General features: G+C 49.3%; 1 protein-coding gene across 16 annotated transcripts in view; it reads left to right on the top strand.

Moving 5' to 3' along the window:
• The window catches only part of KLC1 (kinesin light chain 1), a 59954-nt gene that overhangs the window by 29151 nt on the left and 6446 nt on the right, over positions 1 to 24357 (top strand). For 3 of the 16 annotated variants that reach the window (XM_066342483.1, XM_066342478.1, XM_066342479.1), the window contains 8 exons: positions 3540 to 3713; positions 3852 to 3951; positions 8148 to 8197; positions 8286 to 8353; positions 9368 to 9476; positions 12677 to 12838; positions 19764 to 19894; positions 24285 to 24351. In XM_066342483.1, the coding sequence (XP_066198580.1) occupies positions 3540 to 3713; positions 3852 to 3951; positions 8148 to 8197; positions 8286 to 8353; positions 9368 to 9476; positions 12677 to 12838; positions 19764 to 19894; positions 24285 to 24351 (861 nt within the window). Of the gene's footprint in view, positions 1 to 3539; positions 3714 to 3851; positions 3952 to 8147; positions 8198 to 8285; positions 8354 to 9367; positions 9477 to 12676; positions 12839 to 17700; positions 17752 to 18443; positions 19002 to 19763; positions 19895 to 24284; positions 24352 to 24357 lie in introns of those variants that run through there. The other 13 variants (XM_066342482.1, XM_066342480.1, XM_066342481.1 and 10 more) reach the window with 13 other exon arrangements.

Below are 24357 nucleotides of genomic sequence, written 5' to 3'. Positions count from 1 at the left end.
CCCTTGCTCGAGCCAGTGATCTTGGGTTCAAGCTGGTGAGCTTTGCTCAAACCAGATGAGCCCGCGCTCAAGCTGGCGACCTCAGGGTCTCGAACCTGGGTCTTTGGCATCCCAGTCCAACGCTCTATCCACTGCACCACCACCTGGTCGCTTACAAAGTTTTAAAACATGAAATTCTTGTTTTTAGGCTTACGATGAATTCAGCTGCAGATTAAGTCAATGTCGTGGGCATTTAATACGAGCTGCTACAGTTCAGATTAATTAGGTATCGAGAATAGGGTGCCTTATTACTGTCAGCAGCACTCAGTGTGACTGTGTTCAGCTGCTACAGGGACTCAGGTATCAGTCTGTGCTGTGAATGACCAAGTGTAAGATTTGAACTTGGTATTTTATGTGGTTATTTACTAGTGATACTGAGGGATTCATTTAATTTTGAGCCACGTGGCAAGGAATTCAGAAAGGAAAAAGGAAAAGGGGTTATTATCCTATCATGAAGTAGAATTTTATCTTGCTGCCATCTACATGTCTATCGAAGACTATGGCTCAGTTCTGTGGGACTGGGGTGAAAATCAGGGAGAACATGCAGGTGTGGAGTGGAGCATACAGACTCCATGTGATAGTCTGCCAGACCCATTCATGTGCATTTGGTTTGTTTTTTGTTTTTTTTTTTGGTGGCTCCGACAGAGAGAGTCAGAGAGAGACAGACAGGAAGGGAGAGAGATGAGAAACATCAATTCTTCATTGCGATTCCTTAGTTCAGGGTTTGGGAACCTATGGCTTGTGAGCCAGATGTGGTTCTTTTTATTTTTTATTATTATTATTTTTTTGTATTTTTCTGAAGTTGGAAATGGGGAGGCAGTCAGACAGACTCCCGCATGCGCCCGACCGGGATCCACCCGGCATGCCCACCAGGGGGTGATGCTCTGCCCATCTGGGGCATTGTTCTGTTGCAACCAGAGCCATTCTAGCGCCTGAGGCAGAGGCCATGGAGCCATCCTCAGCGCCCGGGCCAACTCTGCTCCAATGGAGCCTTGGCTGCAGGAGGGGAAGAGAGAGACAGAGAGGAAGGAGAGGGGGAGGGGAGGAGCAGATGGGCGCTTCTCCTGTGTGCCCTGGCCGGGAATCGAACCCAGGACTCTTGCACTCCAGGCCGACGCTCCACCACTAAGCCAACCGGCCAGGGCCAGATGTGGCTGGCTCTTTTGATGGCTGCATCTGGCTCGCAGACAAATCTTTTTTTTTTTTTCCCATTTTTCTGAAGCTGGAAACAGGGAGAGACAGTCAGACAGACTCCCGCATGCGCCCGACCGGGATCCACCCGGCACGCCCACCAGGGGGCGACGCTCTGCCCATCCTGGGCGTCGCCATGTTGCGACCAGAGCCACCCTAGCACCTGAGGCAGAGGCCACAGAGCCATCCCCAGCGCCCGGGCCATCTTTGCTCCAATGGAGCCTTGGCTGTGGGAGGGGAAGAGAGAGACAGAGAGGAAAGCGCAGCGGAGGGGTGGAGAAGCAAATGGGCGCTTCTCCTGTGTGCCCTGGCCGGGAATCAAACCCGGGTCCTCCGCACGCTAGGCCGATGCTCTACCGCTGAGCCAACTGGCCAGGGCTTCGCAGACAAATCTTTAATAAAAAAAACAATAATGTTAAAAATATAAAACATTCTCATGTATTACAATCCATTCATTTCCTACCGCTCATGTTCATGGTTGTGGGTGGCTGGAGCCAATCACAGCTGTTCTCTGGGACAACACCAAATTTTTATTGGATAATGCATAAGGTACATGAGTCGTTATATGGCTCTCACGGAATTACATTTTAAAATATATGGCATTCATGGCTCTCTCAGCCAAAAAGGTTCTCAACTCCTACCTTAGTTGTTTATTGATTGCTTTCTCATATGTGCCTTGACTAGGGGGCTACTGCAGACCGAGTGACCCCTTGCTTGAGCCAGCGACCTTGGGCTCAAGCTGGCAAGCCTTGCTCAAACCAGATGAGCCTGTGCTCAAGCTGGCTTCCTCGGGGTCTCAAACCTGGGTCCTCTGCATCCCAGTCCGACGCTCTATCCACTGTACCACCACCTGATCAGGAGCATTTGTTCTTTTATTCATTCACTCAGGAAACATATTCTGAGGACTTGGGGTTCCCTGCTTGGTTGGAGGTGGTGACCTAAGAATCAGCCCTAGTCCCTTCCCCAGAGCACAGTCCACTAGACAGAACAAGGGAATGCAGGGTGTGCTGGCTTTTAGGATGGGTCGAGAGCCTGGGGGTGTGGGGATGGCTGTCCACAAATACTTTGCACAGAATCTTCAGGAACTGAGTTCTGAGTTGCGCTGGTAGGGAGCGGAGGGAGTGCAGTGAGAGGGGGAGGCTGTGTGCCTCCTGGCATGCCTGGGTGAAGGTTCGGAACCTCCGGTTCGAGGTACTGGGGAAGTGGTTTAGTAGTGTTTATTCATCGGGAGTTGCATCGGAGAAGATGACAAAGAATTTGCACTCTTGAACCTTGCATTTTAATGGGTGAGAGTTGGGTAATGAAAGACTAGATGAATACAGCGGCTTCAGGTAGTGATGCTTGCAAAGAAAGAAAAAACCTGGTAATGTGCTTGTGAGCGACTGCTGGGCTGGGCTGAGGACTCTAAATTGGGTAGGGGGAGTACCGTCTGAGAGGCTCGAAGAGTGGCTTGGAGGGTAAGAAGTTGGAGGTTGAGAGGGTGGAGGAGGGTAGGGCATCTGGGACAGTGATGTTGAAGAGCTCCACAGATGGGGTTTGAAATGTGAGAAGTGGTTTGGGGTGGCCGTAGCAGACCTTTGGGTCTGCAGGGAAGACGGGGAATCTCCTTTAATGGTTGTACCGTAGGAACAAGTCAGACAGCGCTGGTTAGGTTTAGGCCCTTCCAGAACTTGGCAGTCCTGTTAGCATAGCCTTTATAAAAGCCACTTTCCTCTTCTTCAAAATGTACATTATAAAGTTGCCTGAGGATAATTATAAGAATTTATAAAATGAAAGGAAATAGCATTAATAAAAGTCAGTAAATTCTCATTAATTATCACAGGGCATGGGGAACCACTTAGGATCGTGAGCCTGGAAGTGAGACCTCTTCATGTTTATGCTTAGGAAGACCCTTCATGTAGTAGAGTAGATTGGATGGAGACAAGGACTAGGTCTGTGATGGCGAACCTATGACACACGTGTCAGTGCTGACATGCGTAGCCATTTTTGATGACACGCAGCCACGTACCAGAGAAGTATGGGCCGCATGCCGAGAAGGATGTTTCATCCTCGGCTCCTGCACGGCCAGGTGCAGTAGCCGAGGATAAAGCATTTGCTGTAGTGTAGACACTCTGTGCTGGAGGTCTGTAGGCCAAAACAACAGAACTCTGGCACAGAGCGTCTAGTTCTGGGACTTCTGGTTAGGCTGTTTTTCTTGAAGTGACACATCACTAGAGTTATGCTCGGTTTTTTGGCGAATTTTGACACACCAAGCTCAAAAGATTGCCCATCACTGGACTAGGTGTTGCTAACACTACTTTTGTTCTCAGGTTTTGGGAAAAGACCATCCCGACGTGGCCAAGCAGTTAAATAACTTGGCCTTGCTGTGCCAGAACCAGGGCAAGTATGAAGAAGTAGAATATTACTATCAGAGAGCCCTGGAGATCTACCAGACGAAGCTGGGGCCTGATGACCCCAACGTGGCCAAAACGAAGAATAACCTGGTATGTGGGTGAGGTGGACTCGCAGGGGGGCCGCGTCGTTTTCTCCTGAGATCTGAACTGCTGCTCGGCTTCCCCTGCAGGGCAGAAGTGTGCTGCATTTGCATTTGAGGAGTACTAAGTACTTCATTTTATTTTAAGGCCTCCTGCTATCTGAAGCAAGGAAAATTCAAGCAAGCAGAGACCCTGTACAAAGAGATTCTCACGCGTGCACATGAAAGGGAGTTTGGTTCTGTAGACGGTAAGAATGAACTCCTGTCTCTAAGCAGATTCTGTTGTGGGGTGTCTGACGGTAGTGATCCCAGCCTGAAATCTGAGTCATCATAGCAATTTCAAGACTCAGTTAATTTGATTTCCAAAAATGATTTTCCAAACTGCTTAGAAGAGAGGACGAGGCAGAGCTGGGGTGTGGTTGGTGCCCGCGTGATGACTCGGGGTCCAGCACCTATGCCTAGGTGATAGACCATCCGTCTCAGCTCCCATGCTGCCCTCTCCAGAGTTCACACTGTTTCAGGTACAACCTAGGTGGACCAACTTGAGAAAACCTCTCTGGAGTTATTGATGCTTTCTAGAATGTTCTTTAATCCAGTGGTTCTCAAAGTACTGCAGTGAGTTGATAGAAATACACATTTTCCACCCATCCTAGGTGGCATGCTGGGTTCTTTGTCTTAAAGAGCCAACGCCTGTCTCCATTAAATTCCTTAAAGTGTGGCCTGACCAGGTGGTGGCGCAGTGGATAGAGCATCGGACTGGGATGTGGAGGACCCAGGTTCGAGACCCTGAGGTCGCCAGCTTGAACATGGGCTCATCTGGTTTGAGCAAAAGCTCACCAGCTTGAGCGTGGGCTCATCTGGTTTGAGCAAGGCTCACCAGCTTGAGCCCAAGGTTGCTAGCTCGATCAAGGGGTTACTCAGTCTGCTGTAGCCCCCAGTCAAGGATCATATGAGAAATCAATCAATGAACAACTAAGGAACTGTAATGAGGAATTGATGCTTCTCATCTTTCTCCCTTTCTATCTCTCTGTCCCTATCTGTCCCTCTCTCTGACTCTCTGTCTCTGCCACAAAAAAAAAAAATTCCTTAAAGTGTGATAGTACACAGGTTTGTGAGTAAATGTCTTAGTTTCAGTTGCTCAGTAAAACAGTACCGTGTGTTACATACATGTTCAGAAAGGTGACAGTTGTTACTAGTGTGCAGACTGTTTTGGGAAAGAGGTTTTGGTTTGTCAACTTTTTCTTTTATACAGTTTTTAGAAAGCTCTTTTGAAAAATCTTTGAAAAGTGTATCAGTTTTTTCCCTCTGTTAACAAGTGGAGTGTTACTCCCTTTCCCTGTCAGACGTAGTGAACTTGGGTTCGTCACTCCGAGAGTGGGTGTCTTTGCTGTTGTGGGCCGGGCAGGAGAGCTGCTCACACCCTGGAGGCACGGTGACGGGAACTTTCACCCTCGTCTGGCTGCAGGGCTAGGCCAGGGGGGTGGGCATCCCAGGCTACCTCTTAACACTTTTTTCTCAGGCTGTTCTCGGGAGATTTGCTTGCTTCTTTCTGCTAAAGTGGTGGCATGAAGTCCAGTTAGCTAGGTTCTTATTAAAAGCAGTTTTTCTATACTTGGATTTATTTTCCATACAGATGTTAAAAGGACAGGAGGCATTTGCCTTGTAGGCAGGATGCCAGTGTGCCCTATTCTGTTCAGAGCACGGCCTTCAGGTTCAGGGCGCCTGCAGTGAAGCCTGCAGCCTGGTCTGTTGTCAGGAGTGAGCTTGGTAGATGGAGCTCAGGCTGCACTAAGCAGTTTGCTTCGTAAGTTTAAACACTGTTCACTCCTAGTAGTTATGGTGGGGGTTGTCAGGACATAACTCCCCTATACTTACTTTATGTTTAATATGCTTACATTTAAAAAATGATTTGTAATTGCAAGGAAGGGGGTCCTTTAGAACTGTCTCTGAAATTGTGTTGTGTGGAGGCAGCCCTAGGTCCCTGGTGAGGGGGAGGCAGGGTGGAGATGCCCCCTGCTCCTGAAGAGAACAAAACCAGTGCAAAACAAAAACCCAATTATTTGACCCTAGTCTCACACGTGATGTCACCCTGTGACGTGACAGTAGTGTAGTCATAATAGCTAACCACGTCCTAGTCTGTCAGTTAAGCAGTTTAAATGTGTAATCTTACTTAATTTTCTCAGCAGTCTGCAAGGTGGGTCAGACATTACCCCATTTTAGGAGTGAGGACACCCACTGTAAGTGACTTAACAAGTCTGATAGTTGAAGGGTGGTTGGGCTGAGTGGGAGTGTGTCTCCCCCCAGGGCTCCAAATAGGAACCTTGAAAATTCATGCAGAAATGGGAGTGTGAAATCACCTATAATTTCATTGTCCAAGTATATCTTTGAAGATTTTTCTGCACCTGTTGATTAACAGCATTGAAACCACACTCTCCCTGGAATCAGGTGCTGCTTATTTGCTTTCTACTTGGAGCGTAGGCGTTTTTCATGCCATAAACCAGTGGTCCCCAACCCCGGGGCCGTGGACTGGTACTGGTCCGTGGGCCATTTGGTACTGGTCTGCAGATAAAGAATAAATAACTTACATTATTTCCATTTTATATTTAAGTCTGAATGATGTTTTATTTTTTAAAAATGACCAGATTCCGTTACATCCGTTTAAGACTTACTCTTGGCCCTGGCCGGTTGGCTCAGCGGTAGAGCCTCGGCCTAGCGTGCGGAGGACCCGGGTTCGATTCCCGGCCAGGGCACACAGGAGAAGCGCCCATTTGCTTCTCCACCCCTCCGCTGCGCTTTCCTCTCTGTCTCTCTCTTCCCCTCCCGCAGCCGAGGCTCCATTGGAGCAAAGATGGCCCGGGCGCTGGGCATGGCTCTGTGGCCTCTGCCTCAGGCGCTGGAGTGGCTCTGGTCGCAACATGGCGACGCCCAGGATGGGCAGAGCATCGCCCCCTGGTGGGCAGAGCGTCGCCCCTGGTGGGCGTGCCGGGTGGATCCCGGTCGGGCGCATGCGGGAGTCTGTCTGACTGTCTCTCCCTGTTTCCAGCTTCAGAAAAATGAAAAAAGAAAAAAAAAAAAAAAGACTTACTCTTGACACTTGTCTCGGTCACGTGATACATTTGTCCCACCCTAAAGGCCAGTCTGTGAAAATATTTTCTGACATTAAACCGGTCTGTAGCCCAGAACAGTTCGGGATCACTGCCATAAACGATTTCCATAAACTTCACTTTTGTTTTTTTTAATTTTTTTGTATTTTTCTGAAGCTGGAAACGGGGAGGCAGTCAGACAGACTCCCGCATGCGCCCGACTGGGATCCACCCGGCATGCCCACCAGGGGGCGATGCTCTGCCCATCTGGGGCATCGCTCTGCCGCAATCAGAGCCATTCTAGCGCCTGAGGCAGAGGCCACAGAGCCATCCTCAGCACCCGGGCAAACTTTGCTCCAATGGAGCCCTGGCTGCAGGAAGGGAAAAGAGAGACAGAGAGGAAGGAGAGGGGGAGGGGTGGAGAAGCAGATGGGTGCTTCTCCTGTGTGCCCTGGCCGGGAATCGAACCCGGGACTCCCGCACGCCAGGCCGACGCTCTATCACTGAACCAACTGGCCAGGGCCCATAAACTTCACTTTTAATAATGCTCATTCTCCATGCTGTGGGTAAGGTAGCTGTCTAGAAACTTCGGATGGGTGGTACATGTGAACGTTCTCAAAAGTTGAGACTTTAAAAGAATATTGATTGATATCCTTTTTACTCTTTTCTCCCAACATTTTACTACTTTTTTGTTAGACTTATTTAATGTGAGGTTGCTCAAATTTTAAAACTGCCAAGTTTAGATGCAGATTCTAGCATTAAAAAAAGTTTTATTCCTGACCTGTGGTGGCGCAGTGGATAAAACCTCAACCTGGAGTGCTGAGGTTGCCAGTTTGAAAACCTGGGCTTGCCTGATCAAGCATAGAGAAGCAACTACTAGGAGTTGATGCTTCCTGCTTCTCCTCCCTCTCTCCCCTCCCTCGCTCCCCTCCCTCGCTCCCCTCCCTCGCTCCCCTCCCCTCTCCCCCACCTCCCTTCTCCCTCTTCTCCTCTCTTTCTCCCCCCTCTCCCCCTTTCTCCCTCTCCCTTCTTCCTTCTTCTATATAAAAAATCAATAAATAAAATTTAAAAGAAAGCTTCATGATAGGAAATCTAGCCCATATCTGGTTTGTTGACAGTTGCCTCCTACTATGTCTTCTGTCTACTGTGTGGCATGAGGTTACCACCTTCTGCGTGTTTGTGGTGGTGGCTCGGTCTTCGCAGGGTTGTCCTCCATGTGAACGTCACTGTCCACGTGTGAGAAGTCCTGTCTGAGGAGGGTTGTGGAGGAAGAACAGAAACCTTGCAGTCCCTGCAGCCTGACAGCTTGTACTCACGGTGCCCTCAGGCTTCAGCTTACGGTGCTGTTTGTTCTTCCCCAGACGAAAACAAGCCCATCTGGATGCATGCCGAGGAAAGAGAAGAATGCAAAGTAAGAGTGTTCTGTTTTGAGGTTTGTCTAAAGGGGACCGAGTGCTTTCCAGAGGGTTACTCATGTGCAGTTGTTTGTTATAATTTAGGGAAAGCAAAAGGACGGACCATCTTTTGGAGAGTATGGCGGCTGGTACAAAGCCTGCAAAGTGGACAGGTATGTATTTTCCTGAAAAACAGCACAGCTGTGGGCGGGGCTTGTTTTAAAGGGCAGCTTCCAGTGACCTTGGAATGCACAGTGTTCGTTATGGTGATGTGTTTGCACGGTCCAGTTTCCCCAAATTCCAGTGAAAGACGAGATGATTAAATATGCAGAGCCACTGTAATAAGGGTAAAATAATGGGCCTGTCCATTAACATTGCTTTTTTCAAGGCTAACTAATAACTACCAAATTGCAGGAGAAAGAAGGCTGAATAGGTCCAAGGTGACCATAGAGCAAACAGGCCAGCAGACCTGCAAAAGCTAGCATTTTATAGACATGAGCCAGGTTGCCTGGGGGAGATGCTGACCACAGCCTTTTTCCTCACTGCTCTCTGCCTGAGTCTGCAGAGGGCAGTTTGAGCACCCCCATGAGTGGTCCTGGGAGCCGGTGCCTGCCGCCTCCCACCTACACCTCACCAACACCTCTTTCTTCTTTATGGGAGCACTTTTCCTGCTCTTGCCTGTCTGGACGCTAACTCATCTTTTTTTTTTTTTTGGTGCACAAGAGAGAGGGACAGACAGGGGCAGACAGACAGGAAAGGGGAGAGATGAGAAGCAGCAACTCCTAGTTGCAGCACTCTAGTTGTTCACTGACTGCTTCTCATTTGTGCCTTGACCGGGAGGTTGGGGGGGGGGGCTCCAGCTGAGCCAGTGACCCCTTTCTCAAGCCAGTGACTTTGGGCTTCAAATCAGCGACCATGGGGCCATGTCTGTTGACCCTGCGCTCAAGCTGGTGAGCCTGCGCTTAAGCTGGCAACCTCGGGGTTTCAAACCTGGGACCTCAGCATCCTAGGTTGATCCTTTATCTACCACGTCACCACCAGCCAGGCAAAAGTGCCATGGAGATTTAAAAGATAGTGTTTACCAAACATAAGCTACCAGTCCTTCAGATTATGTTAGAGTATGTGCTGTGACAGTGGTTGTTCTAAAACATAGTTAATAGTTCTGTATATCATTTGCTTTCTTCTAGTCCGACTGTTACAACTACTTTAAAAAACCTTGGGGCACTTTACAGACGTCAAGGGAAATTTGAAGCTGCAGAAACATTGGAAGAAGCTGCCATGAGGTCACGTAAACAGGTCAGTCAGACCTTCTGTTTTTAACTAATCCATTAGAACTTTGAGTGCAGTGATTCTCTTTTACATGACTTACTGAAATCTTGAGTTAGAAATAGAAAATATTATTTTAGTCTGTACAAATAAGATATTGTTTAAAATATTGTAAATATTGACACCAAAAGCACAAACAGCAAAAGAAAAACATACAGTTCAAGTCACCAAAATTAGAAATGTGAGTGCATTGAAGAACATCATCCAGAAAGCACCCACAGAGTGGGTGAGAACGGGTGCTAGTCACGTGTCTGATAAGGGACTCGAGTCCAGAATGGACCGGCTGTCAGAGAGCAGAGGACCCGTGTGGACATTTCCCTGAGGGTGGTGCACAGACGGCGGCACGGCCATGGAGAGGGGCTCAGCTTCGCGCTCGTTAGGGGGGTGCCGTCTGCACCAGCAAGAGCCCGTCCCATCTGCTCAGGTGGCTCTGGCAGACAGACAGACAGACAAGTGTTGGTGAGGAGGTGAAGGACTCGTGTGTTGCTGGCAGGGCCGTGACATGGAGCAGCCGCCATGGAAACAATCCTGGGTGGCCCAGCAGCCCCACTCCTGGGTGTATGCCTGAAAGAACTGAGATCGCTCTTCCAGACGGAAGCAGCTGGTTCTGGTTCTTCGTGGCGGTTCTGTTCTGTCAAGTCCCTGTGAATGTGAATTAGCCGATTCTCCTGGGGAAAACGCAAGGTTCAGTCCCAGCAAGCCTCTGGCCACATTGATCAGCCTGTCCATCTATACCCTTGTTCTGTGTGCCTTCTGTTTAAAGACACCTTACTTAGCATGTGTTGTTGGCTCATTAACACCAAGTCTGTGGCCAGCAGCACTGGAGCTCGGGCCTGAGGAAGCCTTCCTGACACAGGTGTCTGCTTTGTGGGCCTGTCCTGCCCTCAGGCGCAGAGGGATGCTGGGCGGCACTTCAGCACTGTGCTTGGGCCACCTCAGACAGCAAAATCTCCAACAAAACAAAATCGGAGAACAGGGACTGAGTAACTTAGATGGGGAAGGACACTTGTTCACAGTGTGAGATTAAACAAAACAGGGTGTCCCCACTGGACTCAGCTGGGGCAGGTGACAAATGACTGCAAAAGCACCGAGAGTGTTGATTTGGGAATTACAAATAAATTTTGGCAAGTAGGTGAGTTCACAAGTCTGATCTCAAAAACAGTGAGGGTTCATGGCAGCACTGCTCAGTCTTCTGGACGTGGACATAGCCCACATGTCCACAAGCGGTGTGTCCACACGAGGGGCATTTTGCAGTAAGGGGTTACAACTACTGAAGCACTTTATCAACTGAAAGTTTAGTGATACCTTTATTTATTTATTTGGAGAGACAAAGACAGAGAGATGGACAGACAGGAAAGGCAAGAGATGAGAAGCATTAATTCTTCATTGTGGCACCTTAGTTGTTCATTGGTTGCTTTTTCGTATGTCTCTTAACTGGGGGGCTCCAGTCGAGCCAGTGACCCCTTGCTCAAGCCAGAGACCTTGGGCTCAAGCCAGCAACCTTTGGGCTCATGCCAGCGACCGTGGGGTCATGTTTATGATCCGTGCTTAAGCCAGCGACCCTGCATTCAAGCTGATGAGCCCGTGCTCAAGCCAGCAACCTTGAGATTTCAAACCTGGGTCCTCTGCGTCCAGGCCAAGACTCTATCTACTGCACCACCACCTGGTCAGGCAATTTTACCTTTAAATGCCCAGTTTCCAGAGTCAGGAGAATATGTAGAAACATACGGTCAGGTGTGTGCCTCCTGAGGAGGACGGTGCAGGCCGGCACAGGTGCAGCATTCGCACGAGCACTGGGCTGAAACCCGGTGGAGTGTGAAGCCAGCCACACCTTGGTCGTGAGGGGCACTGCAGTGCAGGGTAAGTTGCTGTGGCGTGTTAAGCCAGCCATGTGTTAGTGCAGGGCTGTGTGAAGGGGTCTGAGGACATGAGATGAGTGCTACCACTGCTCATCACTTCACATGCCCCTTGCAATAGTGGGGTTTTGTTTTTTTAATATTATGCTGAGAATAAAGTAATCCATGAGTTCTCAATTGTGTACTTATTTTGAAGACATGAAACACCAGGTAGTTAGAGTTGAAATGTTACAAACTGGGCGTTTCCTCAGGATCTCACCATTAAACTTCCTAAACATGGAAACTTTGAGAAAACTTACTCCCCTGGACCTGCCACCTGGCTCCTATCAGGGTCACTTCACTGAGCTTGAGCGTGTATCCACCTGCCCATGGCAGGCCTGCTTCTGAAGCCTTTCCAGTTTGTGTGTCTCAGAACCCTCCTTTCTAGACACTGAGCATGCGCCACTACTAGAGTGAGTCTTGCTCGTTTGAATTTGGGATAAATTGACTTAGTGAAAGGCACATGCTGCAAGTGTGCGTTCCTAAGGATCGTTATTGCTTCCCTCTGGCGTTTAGAATCTTCTGTTTTCACCTGACCAGGCGGTGGTGCAGTGGATAGAGCATCACACTGGGACTCGAGGACCCAGGTTCAAAACCCTGAGGTCACTGGCTTGAGCACGGGCTCATCTGGTTTGAGCAAGGCTCACCAGCTTGAGCCTAAGGTCGCTGGCTTGAGCAAGGAGTTACGTTCTCTGCTGTAGCCCCCGGTCAAGGCACATATGAGAAATCAATCAATGAACAACTAAGGAGCTGCAACGAAGAATTGATGTTTCTCGTCTCCCGTCCTGCCTGTCTGTCCCTCTCTCTGACTCTGTCCTGTCTCTGACACACACACACACACACTTAAAAAAAATAAATAGCCAGACCAGGCAGTGGCGCAGTGGATAGAGCATAAGACTGGGAATGCGGAGGACCCAGATTCGAGACCCCAAGGTAGCCAGCTTGAGCTCATCTAGTTTGAGTAAAGCTCACCAGCTTGCACCCAAGGTCGCTGGCTCGAGCAGGGGGTTACTTGGTCTGCTGAAGGCCCACGGTTAAGGTATATATGAGAGAGCAATCAATGAACAACTAAGGTGTCGCAACGAAAAACTTGATGATTGATGCTTCTCATTTCTCTCCGTTCCTGTCTGTCCCTATCTATCCGTCTCTTTGACTCTGTCTCTGTAAAAAAAACCCCAAAGAAACACTTTTGTTTTCTAGTGATGTTTAGCTGTCTTGGAAACCCTAATACACTTAAGTGCTAATGGGTGAACCCCTCCCCTGCCTGACTCGCAGGGTCTTGACAATGTTCACAAACAGAGAGTGGCTGAGGTGCTGAGTGACCCCGAGAGCACGGAGAAGCGCCGAAGCCGCGAGAGCCTGACCGTGGACTCGGTCAAATACGAGAGCGGCCCTGACGGAGGGGAGGAAGTGAGTATGGGCGTAGAGTGGAGCGGGGTAAGTACAGTGCGCAGCGCGGGGCTGGGGGCCTCTCCTCCCACCAGGGCTGCCTCCAGCAGCCGGCTTCTGCTAGACACTCTGCTTTCCTCAGTAAATTAAGTGCCAGCTAAGCTTTTTGTAAGTTCTTGTCTTCTGCTAATACTGCAACCTGTTACTTGTTTGAAGTGGTCATTTTCTTCTTTTAGACTCCATGAAAGCTATTTGGCTTAATTTTGAGCATTTAAATGCTGATTGAGTGTCCTGGTTGTTTATAGAGCATAATCCATAATCTGGTTTTATTTTAATCATAGGATAGTGTGGCAGATAACTAACTCGCTTTTGTAACTTACCATTTCATTGCTAACTCCAGTGCTCCTAATTTCACTGACCAGGCTGCTGCAGATTTTGTTAGAATTTAGATGCTTTAAAGGGGGGGGTGATATTTCAGACAATTTGTTTTTAGAAAGGGGCAGGTCAGGAACAGGAGCGTTTGGGTGGCTTCTCTTGGTGTCCCACCTCAGTCCTGAGCGTCATGTTTCCATGGAGTGGTCCGGGCTTCATGGCTCTTCACACCACTTGCCACAGGTTTTCGGACCCAGGACCACGTGCCTGTATCTGAGACACGTCTGCTCCTACCGGGCTCTCCCTCTGGGCTTCACTGCTTTGCTTCTGTGGGAGTTCTTACCGCTGCTATTTACCCAGTGGTGCCAAAGAGCACGTGGCCTGGTGGATGGTGGACAGCATCCTTCTAGTGCATATTAGTGTCACGTGGGTAATTCTTTTGTACAGTGAGCTTGTAGCTTTGGAATTTTGCTTTTTATCAGGGAGAGTTGAGTACAGGGTGAACTTACACACATCTGGGTGCATTATCAAGTTTTTGAAGCCACCGTAGTGCTTTTTTAGTTGTAATTATACTGATGTTTTGCCAAATAGTTTTGGGCTCTCTTATTTCCTATATTATTTTTAAATATGTTTATTCTTTGGGATTTTCTATAGCTGTAGCAATTTGGTAAAGATTAGCCTTCTGAATAGATATTTTGTACAAAATGTTTGTGGCCAGAATTTCAGGGAGAACATTCTGGGCCGTCTGTCCATCAGCTTCCTTGCTGTGGTTTTTCCTGAGCCAAGACAACCAATCAGCATCTGCTGTGACCACCTGTGCCCTCGGGCAGCAGTCCCATCGACAGAGACAAGGGCGCAGCCCAGCCTGCGCGTCAGGCCTGCTGTGTGCTGTGCTCTCCTGCGGCTCCCGCATGCTTGTGGAGGCCGAGCCCTGCGCTGGTCTGCAGTCCCGGGCGCTGCTGTCCATGCTCTGGAATGAAGTTCTGCAGGAACTTTGTCCTGAGACAGTATTTCTAGGTCAGCCTGTCTATGAAGTCACGTGATAGAAAACACAATTGTTGACAGCTGTCTTCAAGACTGAGACCTGGGTGAGGGAGCCGTCACCCCGGGGAGCTGGGGCTGGCATTGCTGACGAGCAGTCCCAGGGCACTCCTGTGTGCACGTCCCCTTCACCTCGCACTTCCTTCCTCTCTGTACAAGCTGTCCCTCAGCACGCACAGGCGTAGACACCTTTGTGCTGCACTCGAGACGCTGGTGGCTCTGCATTGTTGACACGGCCCGTTCCTGGGCACGTGGATCGATCCCGGGGTGGGGTCCCGGGCAGTGGTTCCTGAACTTGCCAGGAGCAGCCAAAGGAGCCCTTTCCTCAAGCAGAACCTTTGGGAAAGTGGCGAATAAATGGAGGGTGGCCCTGGACTAACCAGGACAGGGCAGTGGATGGCTGAGCTCTCACTGCTGGTCACCGAGGCCACCACTTAAATGGAGGGTGGCCCTGGACTAACCAGGACAGGGCAGTGGATGGCTGAGCTCTCACTGCTGGTCACCGAGGCCACCACTTAAATGGAGGGTGGCCCTGGACTAACCAGGACGGGGCAGTGGATGGCTGAGCTCTCACTGCTGGTCACCGAGGCCACCACTTAAATGGAGGGTGGCCCTGGACTAACCAGGACAGGGCAGCGGATGGCTGAGCTCTCACTGCTGGTCACCGAGGCCACCACTTAAATGGAGGGTGGCCCTGGACTAACCAGGACAGGGCAGTGGATGGCTGAGCTCTCACTGCTGGTCACCGAGGCCACCACTTAAATGGAGGGTGGCCCTGGACTAACCAGGACAGGGCAGTGGATGGCTGAGCTCTCACTGCTGGTCACCGAGGCCACCACTTAAATGGAGGGTGGCCCTGGACTAACCAGGACGGGGCAGTGGATGGCTGAGCTCTCACTGCTGGTCACCGAGGCCACCACTCAGACTCAGCCCACAGTCACCTCTTGGGGAGGCTTTGGTTCAGATTGGTTTCCTTGAATTTGTAAGGGTCTGAGAAGGTAATGCTGAGCTCTCCCAATATTTGACATACATTTTATTTTTTAAATTTGTTTGTATTATTTATAAAGAGGCACTAGGCAATAGATGTTTTTCTATTGAGGTGTAATCATATGCAACCAAAGGAGCCCATTCTGAGGGTCGTGGTTGATGAGATATGAACACTGCAGCCACACTTGTCCCCGCCCTGCTGTCTCTGTGGGTGGTTTTCCTGGGCTTGCACGACACCATGTGCGCCAGGGTCTCCTGGGTGTGTGCAGTCAGGAAGAAATGCAGACTGAAATTGGGAGGCCAGGTGGATGTGAGGACTTATCAGTGCATGGCCCCACTGTGGTTTATAAAGCTGGTGGCCTTCCTGGCCGGTTGGTTCAGCGGTAGAGGATCAGCCCGGCGTGTGGAAGTCCCAGGTTCGATTCCCGGCCAGAGCACACAGGAGAAGTGCCCATCAGCTTCTCCACCCTTCTCCCTTTCCTTCCTCTCTGTTTCTCTCTTCCCCTCCCGCAGCCAAGGCTCCATTGGAGCAAAGTTGGCCCAGGCGCTGAGGATGCCCATGGCCTCATCTCAGGTGCTAGAATGGCTCCAATTGCAGCGGAGCAACGCCCCAGATGGGCAGAGCATCGCCCCCTAGTGGACTTTCCAGGTGGATCCCGGTTGGGCACATGCGGGAGTCTGTCTGTCTCCCCCACCCCACTTCTCACTTCGGAAAAATACAAAAGAAAAAGAAAAAAGTGGCGGTCTTGTCCTCGCCGGTTCACTGCATCACCCTAAGGACTTGTTACACATTCCTAATCAGAAAATGCCTTTCTGATTTTATTTTACTTTGGGTTTCTGCATTTGATTTTAAGTTTTAAAAAGAATTTCAGTGCTCTTTAAAAAGTTTGAAGGCCACACCACAGGGAGAAAACTGTGTTGCCCACGGGCAGGTGCCATGCTGGCAGGGGTGGTCCAGGGAGCAGCCCACAGCTGTTCCGTTACTTGTGACCATTCCACGGACAGGCAGGATCTGGCTCAGCATTCAGAAATAAATAACCTTTAGAACAGAGGGCAACGTGGTCAGAGGTAAGGATCCTCGCTCCCTGTAGGAACTGAAGTCTGTGCCAGCAGAGAACTGAATTGTACATTATTCAGATACAAGGAAAGTGAGGTTACTGGACCCGACCTAATGGTCATGTGAAGGGTTTGATGAGGTTCTTGACACAGTAGGTGATTTGTTTAGGGAAGCACAATTCTATTTTTTCAGAAAAGTAGAGCCCATAGTGATTGTGATTCGAGTTTGCGAAGATGAAGCTTCCTCACACTTCTTCCTGTATCAAGTGCAGACCTGAAAGTCACTGTCAGGACACTTCTGAGCTTGTTCTCTGTGGTCCTGCTTCTAAAAACGCAGAGGTTGTACGCAAAGGAAGGCTTTTTGTGTAAACTTGGATGCCCTTTATCTTCGACCGTGTGGCTTCCTGTCGGCTGTGAGGCCCAGGTGTCGCTGGCCACACGGGAGCATCCGGGCTGTGCTGTAATTAAGTACGTGTGTTTGCAGCATCCCGGGCCCTCCGGCAGCACGTGCGCCTCCTGTCACAGTGGCGGGAGGGCCCGCCCCTCCACCCCTCTGCCCCTCCGCTGCACAGGCTGTTCTGTGTTCAGGCCTGTTCTCTCCTGGGCCCTTCCGGGGCTCCCCTCCCCCTCCTGTCCTTTCATGTGCTCGTTCTGAAACTTCTCACGCACTGGCTCTCAACCCAGGAATACTGGTGATTGGGATAGATTGTTAAGCAGAAGTAGATTCATTTTTATTTTTAAAAATTAGGAAGACAACCAGAATATATACAAAACAATTAAAAATACCAAATCACTTGAAATCCAAGACAATAATTAGTTCCATTTGGTTAAGCACTCATTAGTTTCTTCTCATATGTGCCCTGACCTGGGATTGAACCCGTTCCCTTGGTGTGCTGGGATGACACTTTATCTACTGAGCCATGCGCCCAGAGCCACTGCTGTATATTCATAGCCCGTGCAGTGGGCTCTCCCCTCCTGTTAGAAAGCTCACTGGCTGTGAGTGCTCCCAGGACTGCGAGGGGACAGCAGTGGGTGCCAGTGAGCCCGAGGGTGCAGCCCACCCAGCCCCGGAGCCCAGTTTGAGTAGGACCTGTCTGTTTCAGGCGGGCTGGGGGCTCGCCTTCCCACTGGCTCTCACGGGGTCCAAGGGGCTGAGTGCAGGGTGGGCAGACAGCTGCAGTGGCCCCGGGGCACCCGTGCTGCCTCGAGCCCAGTGCTGGCTGTGCCAGGACGTGGCAGGGAGGGGCGGGGTGAGTGGCAGGGAGCTCGCCCATACCCTGCTACGGCATTGCAGTGAGCACTGAGTTCTGAAATGTACAGCACGGGCGTGCAATTTATGGAATCACATGAACGTTTTAACATCCTTTTTCTGAAGAGAAGCAAGAACTGATGTTTTCTTGTCCTCCCAACATTCATGGGGAGTTGGTAACAAGTTTTATTTTTCCATTTTAAAGATGAGAAAGATGAAGCTCGGGCTGGTTAAATGACTTGCTCAGCGTCCCATGGTGAGTCAGAACGAGCGGGCTCAGTCCCTGCGTCGGGGGCTTTGGGACAGGACTGCGGGGCTTCGTCCACCAGGGCCCAGGAGGCACTGCTGCCTGTGGGAGTCTGTTTTCTGTCATTAGCTTGACTTTGGACGATCAAGTGCATGTTTAGAATGTGTGATAGGCTTTTAAAGAGGGCATTTCTTAAAGTGCCTGCAGTGTCTAAAACGCTAGTGTTTTTAAGAGAAAGTCCTCCCTGATTTCAGAGAGAACTTTAGGGATATAGAAGGATTTCTGACGAAGTTAAAACTTGAACAGAGCTCCTCCCGTGTGTAGCCTTTCTTGGTCACTGTCCATGTTTCCGTTGTGGAATCTCCTTCCTGTGCAGTTACTTGGAAACCTTTATATAGTAAGTATCAAGACTTCTAGCACTGCTACTCCGTGCTCTAGAAGTGTTGAATTTTATCTCGAGGGTGGTTAGGAATGCGTAGACTAGGCGACGTACAGGGTGACTTCAGGTCCAGTCAGGACCTGCTTACTCTGGGCCGGCGGAAGCAGGCGGAAGATAATCCCAAATACTGAAGTGATTAACAGTGCTGTAAGATTTTGTGACCTAGAAATACTGTAAGCCAAGCTGTGCTGTGTGGGAAATGGCTCTTTTCTCCCAAGAGTTTCATCTGGGCTCTCTCTCTCCCCCCATTTCTGCCTGACAGGCCTAGCCGCCTTGTGTGACTCTCTCCTGCATGACGGCGGCACTTCCAGCTTTCCTCTGCGTGCTGACTGCTGTGTTTAGCGACCCCTAGGATTCTTGTCAGAGCTACACTCTGTGACTGGCCATTCCTCTCGGTGCTGCTGTCCTTTCGGGGGGCTCCCTGTCTCTGTATACATGTAGCTTTGCCAGATATGTACTTAGTAATATAAACTGTCTCAATAAAAATCACATACTGTATAATATATGAGCTTAAAAATTAAGAACAATTAGCTGTTCACTTTGATAAAAGGTAGTTAGGCGTGTCCCACAGGTGTTACTGCAATGGCATGGTGGTGACCAGTGACACTCACTAGGCTGTAGGAGTAGGGCATGTGCTCCTGTTGTCCTCAGAGACCTGGCGCCACCTGGCTGGGTCTGGCTCCCCCGGGACCCTGCCCATGTAGCCTCAGCTGTGTAGTCTGTGTGAAACTAGCAATTCTGCACTCTCTACTAATCTTCCTGTGTTGAGTGATTTGTGTACCTGTGTCTTTCTAACTTCTAATAAACTCACTCCAACTGACCTGTGTCTTGGTGTCTGTCTGCGCAGAACTTGTCACTCTTTCATAGAATGCAGCATTGCGTAGCTTCTGAAGGGAACAGGCTGCCGTTAATCACACTGAGGGGTTCATTCTGAGAATAAAAGTTGCTGTACACACATTTTCCCGCTGTGTGTTTGATTTCCATACTGCCAGCTGTGTCCTTCATGATGTCCGAGTCGATTAGAACAAAAGCCGGGCACTCTTCCTTGTTTCTACAAGGTGTCTGAGGAGCTTTAGTTATTTATATAGAATGAGCATTTTATTTCATTTTCCAACCACATTTATAATCAGCATTGAATAAAACTTTGTTAAAATTTACTGAAAAAACAGTATATCTAAGTATGACATTGTTAAAAGGTAATGTCTGTGTCAGACCTCATATTTTGGGTCCTATGTTTATTAAGTGTGAGATTGCTTTTGGTGATAGCTCTAGAAGCCACTTTATTTTCTTGAGACTTGTATTATCTTTTTTTGTTTGAAAGCAACAAAAAGTAATTAATTTCCTGTGGTGATGATATTATATTGAGTCATGTTTAAAGGTGTTCAGGATCATTAGATTTTTAACCAAATGTAAATGATAGAGTTCTACTGAAAGTACACTTGCATGGTCAATTGGTCATTTCTGTAGGACTGGTACTGCCAGCCGTCCAGCTGAGCCGGTCAGCCGTGGGGGAGTCCTGTCACTCGGCTTGGCCGTGGGGCAGGGCCGCCTGCAGCTTCACGTCTGTTCACGTCTCTTTCAGGATGGCACTGGATCTTTAAAACGCAGTGGTTCCTTTAGCAAACTCCGGGCCTCAATTAGACGCAGCAGTGAGAAGCTGGTTAGGAAGCTGAAGGGAGGAAGTTCCCGAGAGAGTGAGCCCAAGAACCCCGGGTAACTATCTCCCCTGCCGCCCCGCGCCCACCGCATGTCCAAGGCCGTTTCTGCTCCCGCACAGACCGACCGCAGAGAAACCATTCTGCTGGGGCCCTTCCCTTAGTTTCAGTCTGCTTTCCCCAGGGAGGCTGGGGCTCTCTGTGAAGCTTGCTGTCTACAGGCCTGGAGGGCCGGTGTCAAAGAAAGCGTCACCAGTGAAGGGAGAACTTGACTGTTAAAACTGGTGCATGCTAGCCTGTTTACTCTAGATGTGCAGTACTTTTTTTAAAAATTAGCATTAGTTTAGATCCTTTTAAATTAGTTTTAATCTTGTAAAATCAAAAGCTAGCAGGTGTAAATATAGGGAGAAAAATGGTTTTAAATAGAAGGATCATGATTTCAAGACTTGATTATAAGGAGTGTCTTTAGGAGATTTAAAAACTGTAGGTTCCCATGTACAGTGGCACCTTGAGATACGAACAGACCAACATACGAATTTTTTTTTAAGATATGAGCTGCGACTCGGTCTGTATTTTTTGTTCGAGATCCGAGCGAAATTCCGAGATAAAGGTTTCAGTCATAGGTCTTATAGGCTTTTGAACACTAACATTTAAGTTACTAAAGGAATTTGTTCTAAGATATTCTTTGTTTTTTATTTTATTTTTAAAGATTTTATTTATTGATTTTTAGAGAGAGGAGAGGGAGAGAAAGAGAAGGGAGGAGTGGGAAGCATCACCTGTAGTAGTTGTTCCTCGTATGTATCTTGACTGGGCAAGCCCAGGGTTTCGAACCTGGGACCTCATGTTCCAGGTCCATGCTTTATCCACTGCACCACCACAGGTCAGGCTTGTTTTTTATAAGGCATATTGCAGGTGGGTTCTTTGTACTTCGGTTAGGTGTCACTGGGTTATTGTTGGTGTAGACAGTCTCCAGTTTCTGGATACACTTCTCACAGAAACAGTTTTGTCAGCTGTTTTGAAACTCTGACTTTCAAAATGGTACCTACTTTGTACAGGTTGACTCTTAGTAAAACTGTTTTAAAAGGGATTGTACTTTTCTGCGGGTCAGAATTCTCTGGTCTCAGGACTGAGACGAGGCTCCTCGGGTAAGTTAAGTGCCTTTGCAGGCGTCCCCTCTGCTGTGTGCAGATGTGTGTGGCTCATTGCTGTCACTGTCTGAGGCTGTGATGCCCGGCTGGGCCCCTCAGGCCTGCCCTTGCTTGGCAGCTGGGCCTGTCTGCTTGTGGTGAGCACGGGTCTGAGTGCTTTTGAGGCCAGAGGGCTGACCTGGGCCTTGTAAGTGGCTGTCGCCCTGCTGCTCAGGCTTGTTGGCCAGCCCGTTTCTGTGGAGGGGTCTGAGCCCCAGGCCATCTGTTGAGAGAACCAGCAGCTGGAGCCTGTGCTGGGAGCCAGCAGGGCTGTGAACCCAGGCGCTTTGGGCACGGAGTCTTGCCCCGTGCTGTGACACGTCACATGACCGCATGCTTGGGAAGCAGGGTCTTTAGTACCTTTGGAATAACATGCTCTTGTTCTAAAACATTGACAGATTTCTAGGACTAAAATGACAGGGTTACTTACTGTTTGTTTCTGAAGTTTGAAAGAGGAAGCCCCTTTCCTCACGGCGTGATGAGGATCTGAACAGACTGCCGGGGTGGCTTGGTTCCCATTGCTGTGCTGGCCGTGTTGAGCGGAGGCGGCCACATGTCCCAGCGCTCCATTCAGGCCTGTGTGCTGTCCCCGAGGGCCTTGCGCTGCCTAGCTGAGGTTGTGCATGCTGTGAAGCTTTCTAAATGTAGAGGCCAGTTCTGGGTCGAGGTCCTGTGACAGGTGCCTTCCTTCCCCCTGGCGAAGCTCAGACTCTTCTTTTCTCTTTCTGCCACATCTCTGTCTTGATGAGATGTAACAGTGTGTGAACATCCCAGCACGGCAAACCCCCAGCCTGACCTGGCATAAAATAAAATCAACCCACACGTTTGGACATAACTAACATTTTCATATATAATCTTATTTGAGATAATACCTTAGTGAACTTTTTGAAAAAGTAAATGACTTTAGGCCTTGTCCGGTTAGCTCAGCTGTAAAGCATCAGCCTGGCATGTGGAAGTCTTGGGTTTGATTCCTGGTCAGGGCACACAGGAGAGGCACCCATCTGCTTCTCCACTCCTCCCCCTCTCCTTCCTCTCTGTCTCTTCCCTTCCCGCAGCCAAGGCTCCATTGGAGCAAAGTTGGCCTGGGCACTGAGGATGGCTCCATGGCCTCTGCCTCAGGCGCTAGAATGGCTCTGGTTGCAATGGAGCAACGCCCCAGATGGGCCAAGCATCGCCCCTAGTGGGCATGCCGGGTGGATCCCAGTCGGGCACATGTGGGAGTCTGTCTTTCTGCCTGTAGCTTCTCACTTCAGAAAAGTACCAAGAAAAAAAAAGTAAACGACTTTAGAAACTTCATCCCATAAAATTATACACACAGTCGATTGGTCTTTCCAGGTGAGAGTGACTGTGTGTCTTAACTGGCCCGGTCTCAAATGTGAGCATGTCAGCGTCTGCTGGGTGTCAGTAACACACATACTGCTGGGCCACCCTTTCTAGCAAGTTCCTGTCTGGCCACTGCTGTGGGTTGAAGACTGGGCTTGAAGACCTGACCTCAGCTCCAGGAGTGTGTGCAGCCTGTGGGCCTGACCCAGGGAGTCGGTGTGCTGTGCAGTTCCAGCACCAGGGGGCCAGGGGCCTGGGTGGAGCGTGTGGGTGGGCAGTCCCAAAGCCTCGGGAGGAGTCGAGGAGAGGAGCAAATCGTGTAAGGAGCAGGGGCTTGAGGCTCAAGGTTGTGTAGCTTTCTTGGAATAAGTTAATTGGCCAATTAAGTAATAGGATAATTAAAAATGCCACAGTGTGCTTGTGATTTGGTTCGTTTTTGTTCTTGAGTAGTTCTAAGTAGAAAAAGAAGTATTCAGAATTCTGGCAATATGGTGTGGGGCTCATCAGGGTGATTTTTTTTTGTTTTTTTTTGTCCTGGTTGGGTGGGACATTTGGGGAGTGAGCTTTACTTGGGGATAATGTCTTTGCTTCTGGGTCAGTTAATTCAATGAGAGCTTGTTGTCCACGGGCTGGACTGTGTGCATGTTGCTGTGGACACGGGCCCTGCCCTGGGCCTCAGTCCTGAGTGTTCCCGTGTCTGTCTGGCTGCACTGACCCGTCACGTGCATGCTTCAGCCTTGCAGCCATGCCTGCAGTCCACTGTGTGGCAGCGAGTTCAGAGTCAGAACTACAGATCCCGTTGTAAACACTTAATGTCACTCCTAAGAGGAGTCTGGCTATTTGAGCTGTAAAAGCTAAGGTGACTTTCAGTTTGACGGCACCTGTGATATAGTGGCAAGCAATTACCGAATTATACGATTGTCCATAAGTTCTGTTTAGGTCATAGGCAATTTGTGGAGTATTAAGTCAAGTATTATAAAGGTATCAGTGGGAGAAAAACGATATGTGTACGATATGTGTAAGTCACCATATTTCTTTAAAGTCATGAAGTTTTTTTTAAATTTTGATTTATAAGCAGAGAAATAATAGCTTCAGAGTTTTACTAATGAAAAAATTGTTTTTTTCTACTTTTAATAGAGAAAATACATACAGTGCAGGATCAGTTCATAGTTTGATCCCAACAGTGAGTTTCGAGGGTCTGTCTTTAACATGGTCACTGAGGGTGGCGAGGAGCCCTACATGAGTCGTGGGCTGCCTTCCCAAAGCCCGTGCTGCAGGCAGCCAGCTGCTCTGCGGAGGTTCTCGGCTCCACTGTGATCAGGTTTTTTTTTTTGTTTTTTTTTTTTTAGAGAGAGTCAGAGGGATAGACAGGGACAGACAGACAGGAATGGAGACAGATGAGAAGCATCAATCATTAGTTTTTCGTTGCACGTTGTGACTTCTTAGTTGTTCATTGATTGCCTTCCCATATGTGCCTTGACTGCGGTTCTTCAGCAGACTGAGTAATCCCTTGCTGGAGCCAGCAACCCTGGGTCCAAGCTGGTGAGCTTTTGCTCAAGCCAGATGAGCCCGCACCCAAGCTGGCAACTTCGGGGTCTCGAACCTGGGTCCTTCCACATCCCAGTCCAACACTCTATCCACTGCGCCACCGCCTGGTCAGGCTGTGAGCAGGTTTTAAGACATGTAACCATAGTGACGCTGGAGGTTATGTGTGGTATTTTAAGACAACCGTTTTCGCTGAAACTGTTTTTTTCCTGCTGAGCACTAAATACAGTTAGACCTGGGGCATCCGTGGTAGGAATTGGGTGGACGTCCCTTTCCCAGTGAGGTGAACGGGCCTCTGTGGCCGCAGGCCTTTGAGGGTGGCTTTGCTATGTCTGTTCCTGGCTGACCGGTGTGCTGATGCCTGTCCTTGCGTGTCCACTGTCCTGGTTGCAGCATGAAGCGTGCCAGCTCTCTGAGTGTCCTAAACGTGCGTGGCAAGGCAGCTGAAGACCATTTCCAAGTAAGG

This window comes from Saccopteryx leptura, chromosome 6 (genome assembly GCF_036850995.1).
Source record: "Saccopteryx leptura isolate mSacLep1 chromosome 6, mSacLep1_pri_phased_curated, whole genome shotgun sequence".
Taxonomy (NCBI): Eukaryota; Metazoa; Chordata; class Mammalia; order Chiroptera; family Emballonuridae; genus Saccopteryx; species Saccopteryx leptura.
This window is presented reverse-complemented; position numbering and strand designations above follow the sequence as displayed.